Genomic DNA, 24,620 nt, shown 5'->3' with positions numbered 1-24,620 from the left:
AACATCAGACATCATGAATCCAAGAAAAATCCAAAGAAAAATCCAAAGAAAAGTCCAATAACTGTCCACAAATCGCGAAAGCCAGGCCAAAAGATCGGGTCTTCACCAAAAGTCCGTTTAAGAAACAATCCAGGGCGAAAACGAGAAAAGAATCCAACTGTCAAGAGGTACCGACAACAGGTGTGGTCGACACCGACGACAGAAAAAATCTGACAAGAAAGGTATGATGGTTCTTACACCCGCCTCCCAGCGGCGGGTAAGGTAGATCACCTGACCTACCTGTCGCGTTAGCCGCGAGTTTTGAATTCTGTCGTGACGTCAGAGACGTAAGCTAAGTATATGTCTGACAGGAAAGTTCATGTACAAAACCTTAAAACAGCTATAAGACCTTGTTTTCCTTTGCATGAGAAGGTTGCACAGCAGTTGACACTAAGGCTGGAATATTGAAAGGAGATCCAAAAAGTAGACGAAATAGACCCTGATAAAATTAGTTGAGCTAAAAGCTGCAGCCTATATTATGCAACCTAACTCACCAATGCCAAGGTAGCAGATATTGGTTCCTAACCCTCCCCAAGATAGGAACTAATCAGGGAAGGGGAAGGACCACTGCAGTTGAGTTGACTTTCTTGGAGAGAGAAGTTAAATTCCTACAATAGCATAATCACTGGTAATTGCTTTTAAAATATGTCAATCACAATTGTCAGCAATAATTAACTTGTTTCCACATTAGAATTAGCTATAACTCCATCAGCTCTGGAAAACTACTTTGCTCCTTGAAACACAGAATCCGAGTTAAGTGATTTTCTACTACAATGCATTGTGAAAACAATGATGAAGATATCATCAAGAAAGACATAGTAAAATTGATATCTGATATTTTGTGATTGCCCTGGTGATAAAACGAAACCAATAAGATGAGGCTTGTTCACTATGGTGTTAATCTAGAAAAGAACTTGAAAGTCTCTCACACTCTCTCTTATATATATAATTTTTTTTGTCTTTATCTATGTCATTATTAATATTTTTTCTCTGCTTCTGTCTTTTTATCTTTCTACTAAATACGAACTTGTTACATTGGTGAAATTATCTTAATAGTATTTCGTATTGTGTTAGTATTTCAAAAAAATCACATATAGCCATATATTATATAATGTGGTGATTTGTTTGTTTGTATGGTGTTTTTATGTTGCATGGAACCAGTGGTTACTCAGCAACAGGACCAACGGCTTATTGTGACTTCCGGACCACGTCGAGAGTAAACTTCTATCACCAGAAATACACATCTCTCACTCCTCAATGGAATGGCTGAGAATCGAACCCGCGACCAACGAGGTGGGATGCTAATACCATTCCAACCATGTTGCTGAGGCGCTATATATAATGTGGTGGCTTGCAGATTACAGAACACCAATGTTAACGCTGTTGGTGAAAGCTTTGTATCAATTTTGTGGACAATAATGTCTGTTGACAGGGTACGATAATCTATAGGAAATACTAATTCTGAATACTGACTTCCTAAGCACTTTTATCATAATATTCATTTTGCATATTTCCTTAACTGCACATTTTACATTCAAACCCAGTATTGTCAACAACACAAACTTTACACTCCTCTCTCTTAATTAACAATATTAGGTTATGGAGACTTTACTCCATGCTCAAGAAAAATACCTGCTTCCCACTCATTCCTTGCCGTGATGGTGCTACATCTGTTGGGTGTTTAATTAGTTACTTGTTCAACTGTTTTGTGGTTTCATAGTCGTGGATTCGTGTTCACTCTCTGGATCACTGATTAGTTTTTATTTTTAAATTGGTCATCCTTAAATTTAGCCCCGTCTTGGATGTATGCATTAGCATATATCAGCCTGGACTGTGGGGGTTGACAACCTTATCTGAAAAGTTAAACAGCTGTTCCAGCTCATGTCTGCAGACTGAATCTCCTATGTAAAGACAGAAGATTTGTACTCGTGCATGAATAAAATTCAGTTATCAGAGGATGCCATTATCCACACATTTGCTCATTACATACTAGGCTAAGCTAAATAACCTAGGCTAAAAAGAAAGTAACCTTGCCAGGCCTTTTCAATCTTCATTATACTCTACATATAAGCTAACAATTAAAATATACAATTGTGTAGATTTGCACAGACCAATTAAGTAACAAAACACTGGAAAGTCCTTAGGGTACTGTGGATAACAGTTAAGCCTTTTGCAAACAGTCTTCTCTCAGCACATTGCCTCCTAGTCTCTGCTACTTGCAATAACACCAAATGGTTAGCTAGCTTTACATACAACAGTAGCTTGTTTACCCATGGTTACAGTTCAGTCCAGTCAAAAGGGTTACATAGTTTACTTTTGTGTCCAAAATGAGGGCCCAAGTGCCAAAGGCTGTACATTTTATTCCTGCCGATTGCATCTTGCTTAAAAATTGATCAAAGACATACCGGCAAACCTAAAGGAGATGGGCACACACATAGTATACGGTTTACTAATATAATTTTCGGGGCTAATACATATAGGAATGGGTGTATATAAGACTGTAGTAAGATAAGAAGAGAAAATGACCAAAATAAGAAATTTGCTTTCTTTACAAGATCAGTGACCTACTAATTGTGTAACTAAATTTCTCCCTTTTTTATCTGTACTTCAGTGCTTAGTTATTTTCATTACCATTATAATATGACAATTTGTCGAAAATTGCATTTTTCCTAACTATACAAACCTGAGGTCCTTTAACAATAGGAAGTAGCTAGCGGCAGCTGGAACGGTCGTAAGCTTCGAACAAGGGGAGAACGGTAGTTAACTGCTTGTCCGACAGTCGCGCGCCGCGCGACTGGGAGGTAAACAAATCACTTTTGCTTTTGGCCCATGCAAAATACGCAGAGTGAGGGGTGGCATGAGGAGGGACTATATGTAAAGGACCTCAGGTTTGTATAGTTAGGAAAAATGCAATTTTCGACAAATTGTCATTTGTTCCGATACGTAATACAAACCATCGGTCCTTTAACAATAGGAAGACTCACTTCTTGGTGGGAGGAATCTGAGTCTTTTGATGAACAGACTGGTGTTCGTCCATCCCTGGAATGCCTCCCTGGTCGTAAGAGCGAGGGAGGGATCCAAGCCTCTGTCCGATTGATCGGGGTGTGCACCGCAGGATCAATGGTCAGACCTCTGGGCCGAGTACTAAGAGAGAGGCAAGCGTATCTCTTCGTACCAGCAAGCAAGAACTTGTTCCTGTTTGCAAGAGGCAACATAAAGTATGGGTTGTCTCAAGCTGGCATCCACTTCCTCCCCCTTGTTGGAGGAAGTGGTGGATATACGCTCCTATCCCTAGTGAAAGGGATAGGATGGGGCTCTGTTGAGTAGCTCACCTGCATCTTGTCCTAATCCAGCAGGGTGACGACCGTTTCCCTCTAACCACAGGTAGAGGGGAAGAAAAAGATGGGAAGAGGAGCCAGTCACACTCTCATTCACTCATCCATTCTTACGGTCACACCAGGACTCGATGCTGTTCAGCCTGCGAGGGTCTGGGTTCGCTACACAACGTGTTGAGCAGCCACCACGGGTCCCAAGGAAAAGATCCAAGGACCTGTGGGCAATATCCCGAAGGTAGAAGGAAGGGCATGTGGTCTGGTTGGACCAGACCCCTGCCTTCAGTACCTGCGCCACGGAGAAGTTCTTGCGGACAAGGCAGCATCTCCTTCGCATCGAAGGCGGTGAAGTCCATTAGGGAGGGGATTGTGAACGACTCTAACCAATCGTCAGGGACCGAAGGGTTCTGAGTCTTCGCTACGAAGTTCGGTACGAAATCGAGCGTCACGGATCCCCATCCCTGGATGCTTGACTTCGCAGGAGAAGTCATGCAGTTCCTCAGAGGAAAAGAAGGAAATAGTCGCATGACCTATTCCTCTTCTCTACTTCGGTGATGTCCAGTACCCATACTGGTCTGTCCGTTTACCACGAAGTCTCTCGCATCCTCCTATCCCCATGCAGCGAAGTTCTCGGTAGTGGATAGGACACCGACACTCCATGGTGGGTGTCAATGGTATGGGTACTGTGACAAGCTATTAAAACGAAGTAATGATTGCTGTGTAACAACCGAACTAAGTCAACAGCGTAGTTCGTAACTGACTCGGGCGCTCTGACAGCTGCCGACTGACTGCGTTCGGTAGGTAGGCTAAGTTGTCAAAGCATCCGAGTAAGTCACGTGACCTTCGCCTTAACAAGGGTTATTGCCGAGAGACCAAACAAATAATGTATTTGTTTGTCACCAATGCCGGACAGCGAGGTGATGATTCTCTTAAGGCATGTGCCCAACAGGCGAAAGTCAATTGCCTTCTAGAGACCGAGGTCCCTGAAGGCAAAACATCTCATGGTTGTTGAATCTCAGCTAAGGAGAAACAACACTATGTACCGTTGAAGACGAAGGTAGATATTGAATGCAACCTACGTCTTCACAGACGAATCGAGAGAAGGATTCTCAAGATTCATAACCTGTGCTTACAAATGACTGAAAACGCTAACCGCTATTTCATTGCTGTCCGGTGAGAAGTCGTAGTTGCAATGAAAGCGGGGCGTTCTTCAGTAATGAAAACACAGGGGAAAACCGCCTGAAGAACTGCTTCTCATGGGCTGAACGATTTTGGGGAAGTAAAGAGCTGTCAGGTCGGAGAGTAGGCGATGTCTTCTGACAGATCTCGTAATTCGGGTTGAACAATGAACAATTGTACACCTACGAATACGAGATATTTTGAAGACAAACTCAGATGTCTGCAAAATCATTCGCATTATCGCAGTGCGATGCAGCGGGAGACTTGTACAGACTTCTGTTACCGTGCGGTAAACAGAAAGATGAAAGAGTCCAAGAGATATCTCTATTGAAAATTCTCGCAATGTCGAAGGCGATGGACTCTAGCGTCACAGCAGTAAATGGTCCTTCATTATTGCGAGAATCCCCATTAATCAGAGACCTAAGTCCATGATTGTTGGGCAGAGATACGGTTCGGTAGTCAATCAAACCAGGGAGAGAGAGACATAACTGACCGTGCATCTCGGAGGCCCAGCTGATACTGAGCTGCTGTCAGGCAGTTCAATACGCAGTAGTTGAGCCTGAGCTCTCGCCGACTCGTCATCCTGAGTTGCCATGTAATCCATTATTCCATGAAGGAATGCGTTCGGCTAGAACTACCGAGCATAAAAGATATGCTCGAGCAATTATATTTAGGCGAAACGAATTTCGGTAAATATAAAAGTTGAAATGGTGTTGTCGTGACAAAACCATAAGTATATAAAATTGAAACTGAAAACTCCTGGGAGGTTGCAGGCAACCCCGAGTTGCAGTTCAATTAGAATACTTCTCTCTAAGTCGCAATCCGTAGATAAACTAGGATATGCGCCTACCCCTCGGACAATTCAACTGCTTAGTAGAATCATGTCGCGAGGTTAATATACGTAGTATATTTGTAGGATTCTGAACAACGATCTCCATCCTAAATTCTTTCCTTCAAGAAAACAAAATAAGGATTGGAGATCGACCACCTTCGATCTCTATCAAAGAGTGAAGGAGAAGTCTTCCTCGAAGGAAAGCTTCAATGGTGAACAGAATACTAAGACGATAGTTCAAGCCAAACTGGATATTCCCGTCCGATCTTCTCTATTCCAGGTTGGTCGCCTACTGTAAGATAGTTCTTTCATCAGCAGTCTTCTTCCCAATGCTAGAAATTCCAGGAATTCGAGCATAGGCGAGGTTCCCGATTATCATGTAACATCGGGTATTCTCGTCTCGCTCACTTAGACCGTGGTCTCGCCTAAGTGTTTGGAGATCGTAAAAAACTCGAACACTCTGAATGCGCTAGAAATTCCATAGAATTCTAAGCAGTCTGCGAAACCCCCACCGAATTCGTCAAACGATATCGGCTGGTGGTCCTCTCGATTCCCGTAGAAATCGAGAATGGGGCAGGATCCCTCCTCAACGACCGGGGCTTACGTCAGGTAGGACCCGAAGGTCCCCCCGGTAGCGCAGTCCCGAACGTGGGATCCTACAGAGAAATCTCTGTAGGATCCCTCCCCTTTCCCTCGTAGCCGTAAGGAGAGAGGGAATGGGGGAGGAATTGGATACTCGCTCGCCTTCCCAGTGGAACTAGCAGTTGGAGAAGAATAGGAGCAGCCATCGCCTTGCGGCGATGGTCTCTCAGAGTCTGGGAAAACGTATCGTCAGGAGAAAACGTTTCCCCCGCGGAGGGTTACGAACTCTCACTGTAGGTATGGGTCTGCCGCCACTGTGAACGTCGTCTGGGTGGGGCTGATCGACACCTGACGGGCGGGAGAGCCAATACCGTCTTCCGACTCATTCCAGTCCTCGTCGAGGTCGAAACCTCTCAGGAGGACCGAAGGAGTATTTAAATACGGTGTCCGAAGACACGTAGAAACGCCGCTGTCGCAGTAGAGGAGGTGGAAGTAGCTTGATCGACCGGCCAGAACTGAGCGAGCCTTCTTGTCCGGAGACGAGAGACTCTGGTTCGAGACAGAATCGGCAAGCTCCGATCGCGGCAGACCCACCGTCGGTTTGGGTTCCCTCTCGGGCCCCAAAACGACTCGAGCAGAGACGTGGGCTCTGCTGGTGGGAGCGGCAATCCTTCCGCAAGGTCATTATGCTGACGAATCAGCTTAATGACTTCTGTAATCTCTCCTCTGTATCTCGGGAGTAACCGCGTCTTGCGGAGTAGGGACCGTCCAGTCCTTCCAACAAGAACAGATCCCGAGATACTCCTCCTTCCGAAGGAGGAAAAGCGGCAGACCCTGACGGTCGCCTCCAGCTACTTGCACGTATGTCCTGGTCTGTCCTAGAACCGTGCCTGGTCCATACGGCGTCATAGCGGGATCGCGAGCGGCGCACCTCTCGCGATCACTCATAGGTACCTCGCTCCTCCCGGTGTAGCCCGAGGAGGTTGAAGGTACAGGAGGAGGCAGACCTGACGCCCCCCCTAGCTCGCTGGCAGGACCAGCGTGCTTGGAGGCTGCTGCTGATCGTCAACCCGCGGTGGCGATCGAGCAGCAGGCCTAGCCTTGCCGCTCGCCTGGGGCGAGAGGCTCGGCTGAGAACGTCGACGCTGATCTCTAGCGTCAGGCGAGCTGTTGCTGGTTACCATCTTCGCCCGGTCCCGATGGGAGCGGCGTCAGGTGACCTGCTAGGTTCGCTGTCGCGGTGAGACCGGCGAGCGTCCTCTCGGCGCGTCGAGCCGCTGGTACCAGCCGTGGCTGGTACCGACGGCCGCGGGGACCCCTTCCTCGCCTCAACTCGTGGCTGGTCAGCGACCGTCACGTCAACCCGAGCAGCCAGCTGGTCGCTGCGAGAGCGTCCACTGGCCTGACGAGCGTCGTCTGCACGACTCTCGCCAGTCTTCTGCTCCGCGCTTCGGTCTTGACGGCGAGCGAGCTCGGGCGTCAAGACTTTGGCTGGACGGTCTCCCGCGGGAGACCGTCCACTCGGTACTTCTCGCTAACGAGAAGCCGAGGCGGATCCTGGTTTAGCGGCAGAACCGCTAGAACCAGGCGAGGAAGTGCCAGCCGAAGCTGGTACTCCTCTGGTCCCCGTCTTCTTCTCCTTGGTAGAAGAAAAGACGGGCCTTGTTCCCGAGGGAGCAGGAGGACCAGCAGAAGAGCTCCCCGAATCGCCGGAGCGAGACGGGCCCTTAGAAGGTCCCGAAGGAGCCTTCTTAGGGGGAAAACCCGGGTTACCAGCTGGTCGCTGCAAGAGCGGCCGCTGGCCTGGCAAGAGTCACCTGAGCGGTCTCTCACCAGCCTTCTGCTCCGTGCCGCGTCTTGGCGCCGAGCGATCTCTGGCGCCGAAACTTGGCTGCACGGTCTCCCGAGGGAGAACGTACACTCGGGATCTCTCGCGAACGATGAGACCGAGCCGGAACCTGGCGTAGCGGCATCGCCGCTAGCACCAGGCGAGGAAGTACCAGAGCTAACCGATACTCCTCTGGTCCCCGTCTATCTCTTCCTTGCGGAAGGGGAGACGGGCCCCGCTCCCTCCCGAAGGAGCAGGAGGACCAGCAGAAGGACCCCCCCGTCCCACCGAGGTGGGACGGGCCCTTAGAAGTTCCCGAAGGAGACTTCTTAGGGGGGAAGGCAGCCTTCTTCTTCTTCGGCTTATGGGCCTTAGAAGTCGAAGGGGAAGAGGCAGCAGCAGACGATGAAGACGAAGATGACAGCTTCCTCTTCTCCTCTTCCTCGTCAGCTCACGCAGGACAGTCGTCAGGTCCTCCATCCAGGCCGGAGCCGGGGCTATTGCCGAAGCAACACGGCCCGACTGCACCTGTCCGGAAGGACCTGGGACTGGGGAAGACACACCGTGCAGGACCAGCATGGACAGGCACAGGAACCAGGAGCGACAGGAACAGCAACCAGCTCAGGAGCGGCAGGAACAGCGGCAGCGGTAGACCCAGAAGGGACAGCCAAGCAATCATGCGGGAATCACATCAGCGGCAGGTACGGCAGGCCCAGCGATCGCCTCGTAGAATCATCGGCAGCCAGCGGAACCTGGGTCCTGGCGCCCGGTCCCGGGGCGAGCTGCTGGAACAGCGGAAGTCTGGGGCAGGCAACACGAAGAAAACAGGCGGCGGCGGCAACCCCACCTCGGTACGGCTGCGGCCCTAGTAGCGGCAGACGGCGTCCATCGGCACAGCATGGGGAGTGTAGACCAGGAGGGGGGGGAGCAGCATAAGCGGCCGTGGTAGTAGTGGAGACCGCCCCAGACCTCGCTAGACGCTGCAGCAGCCCGTGGATGCTAGGCACGCCCGCCCCTGGCCTCCGCGGTGGGTCCATACCTGTCCAAGGTCGTCTCCCACGGATGTAGCACCTGCGGTAACATAGATAGATTAGTAAGAGGGGTTCCCTCACGCACGGGGGGAAGACATGCCCCACCCCGAACGCAAGGAAGACCCCAAATACAAAATACAACGAAAAAACTGAGCGGGGGGCAGGAAGGAAGACGAAGAATCGGATACCAAGGGAGTCGCGGGAGAGCTTTCCGACGACTTCCTGGCAGACCTTCGCTTCTACCCCGACCCCCCACAGCAGTGAAAAGAATATGAAAATGAAACAGAATACTGCCCTTGCGATTCACTTCATAGAACTTCAAGGGGAAAAGATCAATTCCCGGGTAAGAACGGAAACTTGATCCAATAATATGATGCTATCATAAAATATATATGAAAATGAAACAGAATACTGCACTTGCGATTTCATTTTCACATAAAAAAATCGTAAGGATCAATTCCCGGGTAAGAACGAAAATTGATCCAAAATAAATTTCATGCAAATAAATAAATGAAAATGAAAAGAATATTGCAATTGCGAATCCACTTTCATTGCATTCTATTATACAAAATTAAAAGGCTCGTGCCGAGCGCAAACACACTCTCGGTAACGAACGCACAGGGCAAACATATAATGAAAAGAGTACTTACATTTTTCAATTACACACTTTCGCCCACAATACATGACTCGGTGCGAGCGCGCCCGCCCTCGGCACCGAGGCATAATTCAAGGGTTCAATTCATGAAAAGAGAGGAAATCGCCGCATCTACGGCGATAACTCCATGTTGGTTCATAATTAAGTAATGAAAATGAAAACAGTGTACTTACAGTTTCATTTTCAAGTCAAACAAACCATTAGTAGAAAACACAATATAAACAAAGCATACGACGATGAAGCGGGCAGAGAGCGATGACGAACACGTCCTTCACACCCGCGGCCGAAAGCAAAAGTGGTTTGTTTACCTCCCAGTCGCGCGGCGCGCGACTGTCGGACAAGCAGTTAACTACCGTTCTCCCCTTGTTCGAAGCTTACGACCGTTCCAGCTGCCGCTAGCTACTTCCTATTGTTAAAGGACCGATGGTTTGTATTACGTATCGGAACAAACACTACATAAATTGTGCAAATGAAATGTAGATAATTATTCAGATACTGGATTATATTGCTTTATTGGTGATTTGTTTAAGAGTGATACCTCTAAAAGCATGAAATAAAGTAATGTCATTGGCATTCTCTAGAAAACATGAATCTATCATTTCCATTAAAACTTTCAGAGCACCGTTTATTTTTTACAAACTGAATCTAAAGTGATCTTCCATTCCCAAATTGTATCTAGTTTCCTTTGTTTACTCACACCACCTCTGGTGCTCGATAAATCTACTATTGAAGGTCTAGCCCTAGTCCTGAGATTATCCTGGAAGTTGCAATCAGATGTTACCATCCGTCACTAGAATATAAACAAAAGCTCCGTAATATAACAATGGAAATACATCATCTATTACGAACCGGCTGCCTAGAACCAAAAGAATGGTGACAGGAGATTAGTTGCACATCATGGACGAGACTTTTTGATAACTGAAGAGATCTATCCTGCACAGTGAAAGAATTAATCCCAAAGTGGCTGGTAGTAAACATGGCAGGAGCTCTGTGGGACAGTGTTCGTAGTTGAGGGTTAGAGATATTTGCCAATGAATATTGTTCCTTATTGTTATCAGAAGGATGATGTGTTTATGCTGCCATGTCAGTTTTTCTCCCGATGGTATTTTGTTTTTTGTCAATGTATTGTGGGTAATAATGCCTGATCGTCCTTTGTTTTTGGTTATGAATTATGGGTACGGCAATCCGTCCTTCTAAAAAAGTGCGCGTCAGTTGACTGCCATGGTTCCGTTGTTCAGATGTGCAATAGTTGTTCTTTCTGTAGAGGAGTTTTCCACCCTCATAAGTGAGGTACGGGGATGGGGGCTAAATAAGGAGGGCCCAACCCCTAGGTTAGGGTGGGAAGGTGAGTTTAGGTTAGACAGCTTCTCTTATTTTATAAGTTTTCACCTAGATTAGGTTAGGTGGGTGTATTTAGGTTAGACGGCTTCTCTTGTTTTACTCGTTTTCTGTATTCCCCACCCAAAAATCCTGATTTCCAACTATGGAACCCCATTATTGTAGTTATTACGGGGATCCCTGTATCTCTTTAATCTGATCATTTGCGGCAGAAATAAATGTCAAATTTGTTGAAAACACACTATTTAAGCTAGGGAAAATATATTTTTGTATCAGAAATGTGAATTTGACTGAAACTGTAATTTTACCAATTTCTCAAATTAGGGTAAATGGACACGTGGCGACCTAGTGGCCACCTCTTAGAACTTGGCCACTAACCAAAAAAGCGCTGGAATTATGCCATTATTTCGTAATTTAGGAGAAAACACTTGCTTTGAGAGGAGAGTAACGGTTTCAGTGTGCTGCCTGGAAGGGTCACAGCTATTGACTGATGCTCATGGCAGCGAATTCACGTACTTTTTAGGGAAGGTGGCTGCGTTCTGTCACAGCTGGCCGCTATGTTGCCACTTGGTCATTACCTTAGGCTACATCACCTGTACAGCATTAAAGTACCTAGTAGTAGGTAAAGCTACACAATTTTTTACATTCGCTTTGCCAAAATAACTAAAAACCATATAGCCTAGGTAGGTATTCCTGAAGCCACCTCTTGTACATTTACCATTCTTCAATTGGGACGAATCCTAATCTAAATGTCTTGTAACTTAACCTATTCTATGGGACCGTGCCCCGACCTGAATGAGGGGGAGGGTTGTAAGGGATTTGCCTCTCTTGGACCCCAACGCAACATTGGTCACGGGCACAGCAGAACGACGTGTGCACAGCCTGTATATTCCGCTGCTGGCCTGTTAACACAACGATGAACTACCTATGTAAAGGAATCATTGCAAACTTAATAGAACTGACAACTTAAGTTACGAAGAGCAAGTAGCTAGGTAGGCCATCCTTGGATCGGTACCTAACCCTCCAGGGTGTGGAGACGACAACTGGAAGTCTGACATGCAGCGAACAGCTCGCCTGAGCAACGTTTACCTACGACAGTTCCCCAAACTCGTGATAAAAGTGTTCAGGAATGACTGACATGAATCACTTACAATGTATTTGTGACATCGCCCGGCCGCCAGATAATGAAAGGGATGCATAGAACGGAGCACACCATCACCATAGCGTAAAAGAGGAAAAACTTCAGGTATAAACGGAATCGCTGGCTGAATTCGTACACGAACGTCATAATCATCACGAATGCGAGGATTGCGTTCGTGTAATCACACGCCAACATCTTGTGCGGTTCAATTTACGAACGTTTTCTCCAGGAGTTTTGTGCGTCCACTCAAGTGTCTCGACTTCTGAGTTCTGTCAATGCAGTGTATAAGGGACTGAGAGAAACATTACCATTCAACAGCTGGGGGACAAAAGAGCATCGCAGAAACAGCTGATTCCCATACATTTGGCGGCCAAAGGCCTTCCACACCTTCTTCAGAAAGTTAAAATTATTTCACCCAACTGGTTTGTTTATAATGACGTCATAGATTTGAGCAGTAGATTTAATTATAATAATAATATAATAATTGAAAACTTAGTTTTTTGAATTTCGATCCCACTGTAAAGAATGAAGTTTATCATATTTTAAATACAACAATAATTATATTTTCACTTGGAGATGACATTTCTAACATATTCTATTCAATGAAAAGAATACATTTTTTCGATTGAATATAATAAAAAAAGCTCCACATTTATTTATTGTAAAATATCGTAGTGAGGTGCTCCATACTACTGACATGCTAACTACCTATTCTTCAAATTACTGCTGATACCTCTATTATGTCATTCCCTAATTTGAAACAGTTTCCTTGTTTAACAAATTGCATTAACTAGCTATCACCGGAACACTATTTTCATAACAGTCGGTACTATAGTAGATTCACTTCACCAGTGCATCTCATCCCCAGCGCCGTTCTTACGACCCTCCTGATTGGCTGTTGATAAGCCCATCACAAGGCTGGAAACTCTCAGTCTCTCGAGAGATTTCACGTAGGTGTGATGTAGGTTCCACTTTTCTTTCAAATGTTAGAACTTTTATTGCACCTCAGTTTTACCTGTAGAAAAGGAGCGTTTGCCAATTTCATCACTAAGGATTATAATGATATAAGAATTATGAAGAAATTCGAAATCTTATATGAAATAAAAAGGAATAGTGAGAAGGATACAGGAGGACTGATTGTAGCGAAAATCGAAGGGGTAAATGAATTTCCTCCATAGGTATCAATATCTAAGTAACGAATTTTTTCATATAGAGATTTCCACTATAGAATATGAAAGAGTGATGGTGATAATGATAGTGATGATAATTAAGTCTTCATATTTCCCCCCCCCCCCCGAAAAAAAAAACCTATCGAGGAGTGTGATCATGATGATGACGTCATCGAGTGATCACGTGATCAACACCTTAAATATAAGATGATAAGAGAGAGAGAGAGATTAATATCCTTAATTTTTTGCTTGTTATTTTCATATTGATAGCCATGCCTTTAATTTTTTTTGGTAACATTGTCTTCCATGACATTTAAGCTACGAAACTGTATGAAACACAAGATGATAAATGATGAATGCACTGCGATCTCATGTAAGGAATGAAAGAATATAGTTCATATTAAGAATTTTATGTTTGTTTCATTAAAAATAATTTAGCATTAAATTTACTGAAGTACATAATTCTTATATCATTATAATCCTTAAATCATTGGCTTGGCAATATTTAGTGATGAAATTGGGAAACGCTCCTTTTCTGCCGGTAAAACTGAGGTGTAATGAAAGTTATAACGTTTGAAAGATGTTGGAACATAGATGTCACCTACATGAACTCTCGAGAGAGACTGAGTTTCCAGCCCAGTGATTGGCTTATCAATAGCCAATCAGGAGGGTCGTAAGGAAGGCGCTAGGCACGAGATGCATGGGTGAAATGAATCTACTATTATAATCATGGGAGCCCGCACATAGGGGCGAGAGGGGCCACGCACACGTTGATAGAAAAACTTATACTTATTGTTAAACAGCCAACACGGTTTCAGACAAAAAAGATCCTACCTATCAAATCTCATGCAGTTTTTTTCATAACAAGCTTGGTATTTACGACAGTAGTAGAGGAATAGATATACTCTACTTAGGTTTCTAAAAGGCCTTTGACAAAGTTCCACACAGGAAACTCACGAAAAAAGTTAGAGCTTTAGGAATTGTAGGAGAAATGGCAGAATGGATGGAAGACTGGCTAACTAATAGAAAACAGAGTCGTAATAAATTGTGAAAAATTAGAATGATCGGATTGTAGGTTTCACTAGCAAGACAGCCAAATTTGCAGATGATACCAAACTAGGCGTAAATGCAGCAGACCCAGATACAGTGGAAAGTTTAAGTAATGATCTAAGGAAAATAGGAGAGTGGTAAAAAAATATGGCAAATGCTTTTTAACCTGGACAAATGTAGTGTTACAAACAGGAAGAAACAAGCCTCATGCGAACTCCATGCTTCTTGGGAATGACATAAATAGTGTAGCACAAGAAGGGGACCTTGAAGTTATTATTACCATGGACTTAAAATCCACAAAGCAGTGTATAACAGCTGAAAAGAAGGTACAGAAACTGGTGGAATATATAAAGTGGCAGTTCAGATACAGAGATAAGGAAATGGTGCTGCAGCTCTACTCATCAATTGTTAGACCACATCTTGATTATGCACTACATTTTGGTCACCAACACTAAGAAAAGACATAAATAGACAGACTAGAAGGGGAACAAGCAACAGCCACAAAGTTAATTCCATCCATCAAGCAAATAGGTTACCGAAGACGACTAGAGAGCCTGAACATGTATGACCTAGAAACACGACGATTGCGAGACAACTAATAGAGACATTCAAAATACTGAAAGGCATAACAAAAGTAGACAGTAACCTCTTCACATTAAAAGAAAACCAAACAATAAATAATGGATGGAAACCAGAACTGAAGAGATACATCGCACTGCGGGAACTTCTTCACATACAAGATATGTGACAACACATGGAATAAACTGCTACCAGAAGTTGTAAACAGCAGCAGTGTAGAATAGTTTAAAAAAGGCTAGACAAAATCATTGGAACACTGTGAATGAATTGTAAAACCTGCTCCTAAAGATAAGTGAGCACATGATGTCTCTTCGGACGGACTAATAAGTCTTTGAGACATCCTAATCCTTGTTATTCAGTACATACAATATATATGTGCATATGATGTAAATTATGTCTACATATAAATGTGTACATACATATATGAATATTAGTATATATATATACAGTATATATATGTATGTATGTATGTATCTACACACACACACATATATACCATTATATATAGATTATATATATATATAGATATATTTTTATATATATATATATATATATATATAATCCTAAGTGCCCCACCCATGATAGATTTCTAGATCCGCCACTGAGTCACACACACACACATATATATATATATATATATATATATATATATATATATATATATATATATATATATATATATATATATATATGCATACAGCCAGGAGAAGGGTGAAATGAAATGAATTGAAGAGATCGCTTTCATGTATCTCTACACCTCATCAGGAAGACTTCGTGGCAAGACAAATGATGCTAAAAAACAAATAACGCTAACAACTACCAGACAGTCCTAATACTTAATAGCCTACTTGTTTCAGAATACCCTTTGTTAAAATTTCATCAACTTTGTACAAACCTAGGCTGATATTCAATAAATTATCACAGTCTTCTTTAATTATACATGATTCTATTAAATTTCTTTTCACTAAATCTCTACAAAACATAATTTCCTTGGAGTCTGTCCAGTTAATATCATGATCACTATTATTCATATGTACAAATAATGCATTTGACATATTACCAGTTCTTACATTATATTTGTGCTGTTTTAATCGAACTGCCAATGTCTTTCCACTTTGTCCCACGTAGGTTTTATTACAATTTTTACACGGAATCTTATAAATACAACCTGTTCCATTTCCAGGTGAATTTCTGATCAGCAAGTTTCTAATAGTTCCTAGCGTTCTGAACACAACATTAATACCTAGTGGTTTGACTTGTCTCGGGATGTTATTAAAGCAAGTATAAAAAGGAAGCACTAAAAGATTTTTGTTTTCGAACTTCTCAGTTTTTGTCAATCCATAAAACGTTTTTCGTGCCTTACAAAAGAAAAGGTGTTTTCAATAAAACTGTTTGGGTACCTCATATTGCCAGCAGTTTCACGTATCTTGTTAATTTCTTGATCTAAAAATTCCGGGCTGGTGACCCGCAGGGCCCTTAGAAACATAGCAGAAAAAACAGCAGTCTTAGTTTTAAAAGGATGGTTTGAATAAAAATGTACATAGGAACAGATATTTGTGGGTTTCCTATAAACAGAAAATTTGAACTTTTTATCAAATCTATGTACCAACACATCTAAAAATGGCAATTTTCCTTCTTCTCTCTCAAGGTGAACTTTATGGAAGGCACTAGTGCATTTAGTCTACTGAGAAAGTTGTTTACGTTCCTTTTCACTGGCCATGAACAAAAGATGTCATCCACATATCTTATCCATAACACACCTCTTGGCAATAAGTTCGGTAAATATTTACTTTCAAAAAACTCATATATAGATTGCTAAGTATAGGAGAAAGAGGATTTCCCATGGCCATACCGAATTTCAGCTCATAAAAATTACCATTAAAAGTAAACTTGCAACCTTTGATACACAATTTCATAAGTTCTATTAAAGTTTTGTGTGGCAATATGAACACATGTTTTTTCATCTCATCCTCCAGAAACTCTAACAGGTCATCTATTGGCACCTTTGTAACAAGAGAAGTAACGTCGAAACTCACCATTATAGAGTCATAATTTGGGTGAAAATTATTAAGACGACTGATAAAATCTACATTATTTTCGAGAGAACATCCCGAGACTGTCCCCACCAGTGGTGTAAGTATTTCAACAAGCCATTTTGACAGTTTATATGCAAAAGAACCAACAGCGCTTATAATAGGTCTTACTGGATTGCCTTGTTTATGCGTTTTTATAGTACCATACAGATAAGGAGAAGTTGGGCAAATAGTTAGAAGTTTTTATACTAAAGCCTATGGTTATACAGGATTTTCTTAATATTCTTGTTAAACTGAGCATTATCGTTTTCTAAAGTACTGTTTCTCAGTCGAATATAGGTAGTATGATCGTCTAGCAGTTCGTACATTTTTCTGTCATATTCAGTTTTATCTAATATAACCAGAGCACTTGAGTTATCTGCTTTCGTGACGTGGAGAGTGTTGTCTTTCTTAATTTTCTTGTAAGTTTCAAAAAATCTCTGGAATAGTAGGTGATATACCCAATCCAGCAATACCATATATCATACCCTTGCAGATATTCAGTTTGTCAATAGGGATGTTGCTGAATTTTTCCAGTTGACAGAAGGCATTACCTATTTCCAACCAATCAATATTATTGTTAACAGAAAAATTCAAACCATAACCCAGAGCTGAGATAGTTAAGTTATCAAAAGTTTTTGTAGATAAATTACATACAAATTCAGAATTGGCATGTTTAGTCCAATTACTATGTTTTACCAAGTTATTTAGCTTTCTATCTAGCCTAACTTGCAATTTATTACACTCACATCTCATTTTATTAAAACAAAATTCATATAATACATTATTCCAGTCTGTGGGGCATACATTGTTAAATTGTTCTTGTCATATCTGTGTTTTTTGAAACAAGCAATTACATACAGTTTACAATTTGAGGTACCCAAACAGTTTTATTGAAAACACCTTTTCTTTTGTAAGGCACGAAAAACGTTTTATGGATTGACAAAAACTGAGAAGTTCGAAAACAAAAATCTTTTAGTGCTTCCTTTTTTATACTTCCTTTATAACATCCCGAGACAAGTCAAACCGCTATGTATTAATATTGTGTTCAAAACGCTAGGAACTATTAGAAACTTGCTAATCAGAAATTCACCTGGAAATGGAACAGGCTGTATTTATAAGGTTCCGTTTAAAAATTGTAATAAAACCTACGTGGGACAAAGTGGAAAGACATTGGCAGTTCGATTAAAACAGCACAAATATAATGTAAGAACTGGTAATATGTCAAATGCATTATTTGTACATATGAATAATAGTGATCATGATATTAACTGGACAGACTCCAAGGAAATTATGTTTTGTAGAGATTTAGTGAAAAGAAATTTAATAGAATCATGTATAATCAAACAAGACTGTGATAATTTATTGAATATCAGCCTAGGTTTGTACAAAGTTGATGAAATTTTAACGAAGGGTATTCTAAAACAAGTAGGCTATTAAGTATTAGGACTGTCTGGTAGTTGTTAGCGTTGTTTGTCTTGCCACGAAGTCTTCTTGTGACTGTATTTGTTTTCTTGGCACTTGTACCTAAACCCTGATGAGGTGTAGAAATACATGAAAGCGCTCGGTTCAAGTCATTTCATTTCACCCTTCTCCTGGCTGTATGCATATATGATCATCACACGTCTACAGTGATTTGTTGCAATATATATATAAATTATATATATCACACACACACACACACACATATATATATATATATATATATGTGTGTGTGTGTGTGATATAATATATATATATATATATATATATATATATATATATATATATATATATATATATATATATATATAAAGGAGCCTCTTCCCCTGAGGGATGGTAGTTTGAGAAAAACACACCACTCACTGCCACAGTCGTCTTTTAACCGCTGAATCGTGGATTAACCTCAACTATAAAACAATTCCTTGAAATTACCTTCTTACACCTGCAAAGAGAGGTCACCAACAGTGCTTTGAACCCCTCTACACTCATTATTCCATTAATCTACCTTAGATGCACAATATCCTGGATATTGAGGTCATTCCTGCCCTGTTCCTCTTCCCCACCATTTACCCAGAGCTTTCCAGACCTTCCTTCCCTCACACTGTCCTCCACTTCTCTCCAGTGATCATTCCATCTCTAATCCTTCCGATCCTTTCTTTCATCTATGCTGCCCACTTTATTCCTTCTATCAAATTTCCCATTCTTTCAATTTTTACGTCAAGTATAATACTCTGCAAACTATTCCCAGTAATTATAACGTTTTTTTTTCTTTTTATACACATTCACTTCTGTAAAGGAGCTGACAAGAGATGTCCCCCGCAAACTTGATTCCATTTGGGCTTCCATAGTCTCTTTACATCTCTTCCCAATCTCTTACACGCAACTATAATTATAGCTAGCTCGGCCGATTAATTGTTTGATCTCTCTCTTTTTTTTAGTCATCTTTTTTTCCACTAATTGTCTTGATTTCCTCCCTTTTCAACCGTTCTATTTTGCTCTTCCAATCTTTCTTGACTTTCTTCTTTATTTTCCATGGATTCGTCATATTTGCTCCTTTTCTCGATTGATTTTATTTTTTAACTGATTTTATATGTTGGTCGAATTTTGTATTGGTTCTTTGGTATTCTTCATTTTCTTTACAGAATTCATATATATATATATATATATATATATATATATATATATATATATATATATATATATATATATATATATATGCTTAAAAAATCACAGTAGATGCACGTGACTTCATAAATAAGCGAATTCCACAGGAAAATGATAGTCAGAAATCCAAGCGCTTTCGTCTTTACTCAGACATCGTCAAGGAGTTAAAGAGGTACAATTGGAGAGAAAGGTCTCAGGTACAACACAAGATCAAGAATACCAGATGGTTAATTGTCAAAAGGGTAAAAATTAAGAGATAATCCAGGATTATCGGATATCACACGGTCACAAACCTAAACAGATTGACCCTAACCGAAATTACAAAGTTTCTTTACTGACCAAAACATGTAAAAACTGAATATATTAATTTTGTTGCTTATATTTATCTACAACTTTTTTCATTATGAAAGCATCAAGTTTAAATAAACCAAGACTTAAATTTAGAACATTTCCATTATTTGACTTGATGAAACAAGATTCAATGATATTCCTTTTAACTGTGTCATTACATTGGATTAAGGCTCTTGCTTGACTCCAGTTAATAGGATGGTCTAAATCTCTCATATGTACGAATAATGGATTCGATATTTGCCCAGTTCTCACAGAATACTGATGCTGTTTGAGACGTTGTGAAAGAGATTTACCGGTTTGTCTGTAATAGACTTTATCACACTTTTTGCAGGGAATTTCATATATGCAGCCTGGAAGATCTTTAGGAGAATTTTTGATTATTAAACTCTTGACATTAATATTACTCTGTGTGTGTGTGTGTGTGTATATAAATTCTTCTGTTAAAACAGGATACATCTTAAGTATATAAGGCCCATTATAATACTGGTTTTTTAAAGCTAAGGACTATTTCGGTGGACTAACCTCCACCCTTAAGAAGTAGTGAAAGCCAGCGAAATATATAGTGGGAGATATACCCTTAAGTGATGTGATGCCTGGGGTCACCACTACGCCACTGTTGGTTCTGTTAATTGTCTTAATCAGCTTCATCGTTGCCTTTAGGGAAAATGACTCTATATGGTCAGAGTCCCAGGCTCCACTGGAATGGTTGATCCTATTATCTTGTTATTTTCATCAGTGAAGATCCTACCATCTGACATTTGTATCGACAGCTGCTTTTGTATAAAATTCGGGATAAGTTCCAATCTACTGTATGTTCAAGTTATTTATATGATGGAAAATTGCCAAACTATGTTGTCCATATCTAACTGATTGTTTCTGTTGAGTTAATCTTTCCGAGAGAGATTTTCCACTGAAACCAATGTATGAATTATCAATCCCTACAGGGGATTTGATAATACATATGTATGTCTTTGGAAACTGGTTTCTGCTGAACCTCAATTTAGGATTTCCCCTGTGCATTTGGATAAGTGAAGATGATAGGGATGGAGGGACCAAAGGTTTCTGAACAACGTGTCACTGCTTTGCTAATTCTTAGTAGGATGTTAGCAAGATATGGTCAGAGGTTTTATATAATGTTCCTTCGTTTTCAAGAGGTTTCCAGAATGCCCTCATCACTGATTGGAATTACGTAGCTTCTGCCAGAGCTTTAGGTAAAAGTAGTTATATCTTAGTTTTACTAGACCAATGAGCTGATGATGATGAACAGCTCTCCTATGGCTGGCACGAAGGATTAGATATTTTTACGTGACTAGGAACCAAACCAACTGGTTACTTAGCAATGGGACCTACAGCTTACTGTGGGATCCGAACTGCATCGAGAAATGAATTTCTATCACCAGAAATAAATTCCTCTGATTTTGCATTGGCAAAGTAGGGAATCGAACCCGGATTCTGAGAGCACTTAAAGTAATATGTATATATATATATATATATATATATATATATATATATATATATAAATTATTCAAGCTATAAATGTCCTTCAATATCTAATTTGCTCTACCTCGGAATGAATATATTTTCATATATGTAGACTGTGAAGGGGAATTTTTTAGTTGATAATAATATTGTCCTCTTGTGGGCTCGAACCACCGCCCAGCAGACAGAGAAAGAATTCAGGACGTCAGTGATGTTATCGATTCGGCTAACAAGTGAGGTTATAACTTTCTACCGATTGCGACCTTACAAATCACCGTAGAACTCCGGGTATTCGTAATTAGAATGGATATCCAACCCCCTTTAACATGTTAACAAATTTGAAAGTTTGCCGAATTTAGTCATATTATGAATAATTATTACATCACTGTGATTCATATAAATTATTTGAGTTACAAATGTCCTTTAATATCTAATCCACTCTACCTCGGAATGAATATATTTTCATATATTTAGACCAAAGGGGAATTTTTTAGTTGATAATAATTTCGTCCTCTCGTGGGTTCGAACCGCTGCCCAACGGACAGAGAAAGAATTCAGAACGTCAGTGACGTTATCGATTCGGCTACCCGAAGTTTGACAGTGATTTGTAAGGCTGGAATCAGTATAAACTTATAACCTCACTTGTTAGCGGAATCAGTAACGTCACTGACGTCCTGATTTCTTTCTCTGTCCGCTGGGCGGTGGTTCGAACCCACGAGAGGACGAAATTATTATCAACTAAAAAATTCCGCTTCGGTCTACATATATGAAAATATGTTCATTCTGAGGTAGAGAGAATTAGATATTAAAGGACATTTGTAGCTCGAATAATTCATATGAATCATGGTAATGTGATAATTATTCATATATATATATATATATATATATATAATATATATATATATATGAATGTTGAATTATAAGGCATTTGACAATGTGGCACAGTCTTCCCAACCGAAAATCCTACCCAAGGCTTTATTCCTGTCTGCAAACTTATTTCAACTGTCTTATGTGAGCTTCTGCTGATGATTCTACTTTCCACAGGTCTTTATGTCTTCACAGATACCTCGTGCTATTATATCTTTAATGCAGAGGCCAATGGATTAACTAATGTGATACGAGTCGTTGTATCAAATCTCACTTTCTGCCAAACTCCTGGTTACTCTCTCGTCCTGGTCCTCGTTAGTCTACACTATAAGTGCAATTCTTCTGCCAGTCCTTTATGATTTCAGATGGCGTTAAAACTGGCTTGAAGGGATGTAATTCATGTTGTCAGATCTGCTTCTTGAAAGTTTTAATCTCTTCCAGATAATACTTTACATTGAGGCCTTACCCGCAGTCATTGTAACATTGGAAACAGAAACTGGTAAAAAAAAAAAAAAATCTGAGGAAATGTAACTAGCATATTAGTCTATATCAGGGGTGTCAAACTCAAATCCTTTCGAGGGCCAATTATGCACTTGGTTATGGTCTCGAGGGCCATCAAAGATTTGGTAATTACCTATTCCTTATGACTCATTTATTAAGATTTGTAATAAAAGAACCTTATTGCCAGCAATTATAATGTGAAATAAAATAATAAATTATTGTCATATGATTGAAAGGTAAAACTTATTATGTCTCGTTTTTACAGTTTAGTAGATTTAGTTAGATTTTCCTCAGCTCTAACAGTTATAGTATTTCGAGTTGAAAAATCTCTTGGTACCTAGCGGACCACTCAAGACCATCCCGCGCGCCATGAGTTTGACACCCCTGGACTATATCATATCATATACAAGAACCTAACTTTTCACAATCTCTAATTGTAGCAAAGTGGAAAAGCATTACCAATCTTATATGAAGTGTTCTGTGTAACAATAAGTGTTGGTTATGGGTCGAGGCAATGCCTTTACAACGGCTGAGGGAGTCTTCTGATCCGCATCCTATGCCCACCCCGACCAAGATCCACGACCTAACATGTCGCTGTTGATTACTGCTAATTTATCAGGTTTTTTTTTTTTTTTCTGCACCCTTTGCGACAGAAATGGATCCAAAATAATTCTTGCTGTCACCTACTTTGTCCCCACTTCTTTTAATTCTGTTCCTATCCTTGGGTTTTGGAAAAGCGCTGATGACCTTTAAGACTCCAGTTTGTGACATCAGTCAGCCAGCCAACCTCGCTCTGCTTCCGTTCTCCCCGATTTTGAAAAGTGCCAAATTAGTTGATAAGTTCAGAGGTCACACCATTCCTCTTAGAGGCTACCCTCGAACGTCTATGGGCAATGGGTACCCATAGGCAAGTGCCCGTGTCGGTCTGTCTCCACCAAGCAGTGTTAAGCCCTTGGTTTAACACTGGGCTGGAAAATGGGTATTGCCATTTACTAAATCAAAACACGAAGATTTTCCCTTATGTCTAGTACAACTCTCCTTTCTTATCAGGTTGCTCCGAGTAAACGAATAGTAGGTAACGCACAATATATAGTTGAATTTATACCCCTTCCTTTTTCCTTAATCTTCGAACGTCTTCACAACAATAATTCAAAATCGAACGATATCCCGTTCACATATATATAAAATATAAAGAGCTGATGACAGCTATTACCCACAGCTTTAACAGCACATGTACATAAAGTTACGTTTTCTCCTACGAAATACCTAGTATTTGGGACTTAAAAATTCCGATCGATGTTACCAGACAACATTAGCACACACACACACACATCATATATATATATATATATAATATATATATATATATATATGTTATATATATATATATATATATATATATATATTTACTGGGTAGTGGGTATTTTATCATCTTTCTACCACATTCATGTAGCTGGTCCTAGCTCATATACCGTAATACTATCTCACGTTCAACAGTTTTGGATTTTCAAAGCCTGAACTATTTTGGCGCCAAATGATTTATTTACATATGACAAAGCGGCAGCGCCAGGCTCCACCGACGAGGCGACGTCGTATTTAACATTGCCTTTTGGCCAGTCGTCTTTGTTTGTGATTTTTTCCGCAGAATGTTTGTCTCATGGGTTGTGATTATGTGTGCCAAGAAACAAAGCTTGTTTTATCTGAAGCTGCCACGGCATATGGCAAATTGGCAAGGGAGCCGGAAAACACTTCAATCGACGAATTCAGCCTTTTCGTAGACCTCATAACATTTATCTAATTATCTCAATACATCCATGTCATCATTGTGCTTGGTAAGTGGGAACATTTTTCTTTATAAATTTGGTTGGATTTGAATCTATAAATGAGTTATAGGGTAATCTTAGGCCTGCGGTTTATCGTGTTGCCAAGAGGCGTAAGCCAAGCTTGCT

The 24,620-nt window shown here is 41.0% G+C and overlaps 1 protein-coding gene across 4 annotated transcripts in view; it reads right to left on the bottom strand.

The window, feature by feature from the left end:
* LOC135205598 (1-acyl-sn-glycerol-3-phosphate acyltransferase alpha-like) overlaps nucleotides 1-24,620 on the bottom strand; it is a 173,796-nt gene that overhangs the window by 140,106 nt on the left and 9,070 nt on the right. The window contains exon 1 of one of the 4 annotated variants that reach the window (XM_064236370.1): nucleotides 11,968-12,246. The exons of 2 other annotated variants lie outside the window; for them this stretch is intronic. In XM_064236370.1, the coding sequence (XP_064092440.1) occupies nucleotides 11,968-12,152 (185 nt within the window). In that variant the 5' untranslated portion in view covers nucleotides 12,153-12,246. Of the gene's footprint in view, nucleotides 1-11,967; nucleotides 12,247-24,620 lie in introns of those variants that run through there. One more of the 4 variants, XM_064236372.1, reaches the window with a different exon arrangement.

Source organism: Macrobrachium nipponense, chromosome 24, assembly GCF_015104395.2.
Source record: "Macrobrachium nipponense isolate FS-2020 chromosome 24, ASM1510439v2, whole genome shotgun sequence".
In the NCBI taxonomy this organism is placed as follows: domain Eukaryota; kingdom Metazoa; phylum Arthropoda; class Malacostraca; order Decapoda; family Palaemonidae; genus Macrobrachium; species Macrobrachium nipponense.
The sequence above is the reverse complement of the archived record's forward strand: the minus strand, read 5'-3'. Positions and strand labels throughout refer to the sequence as shown.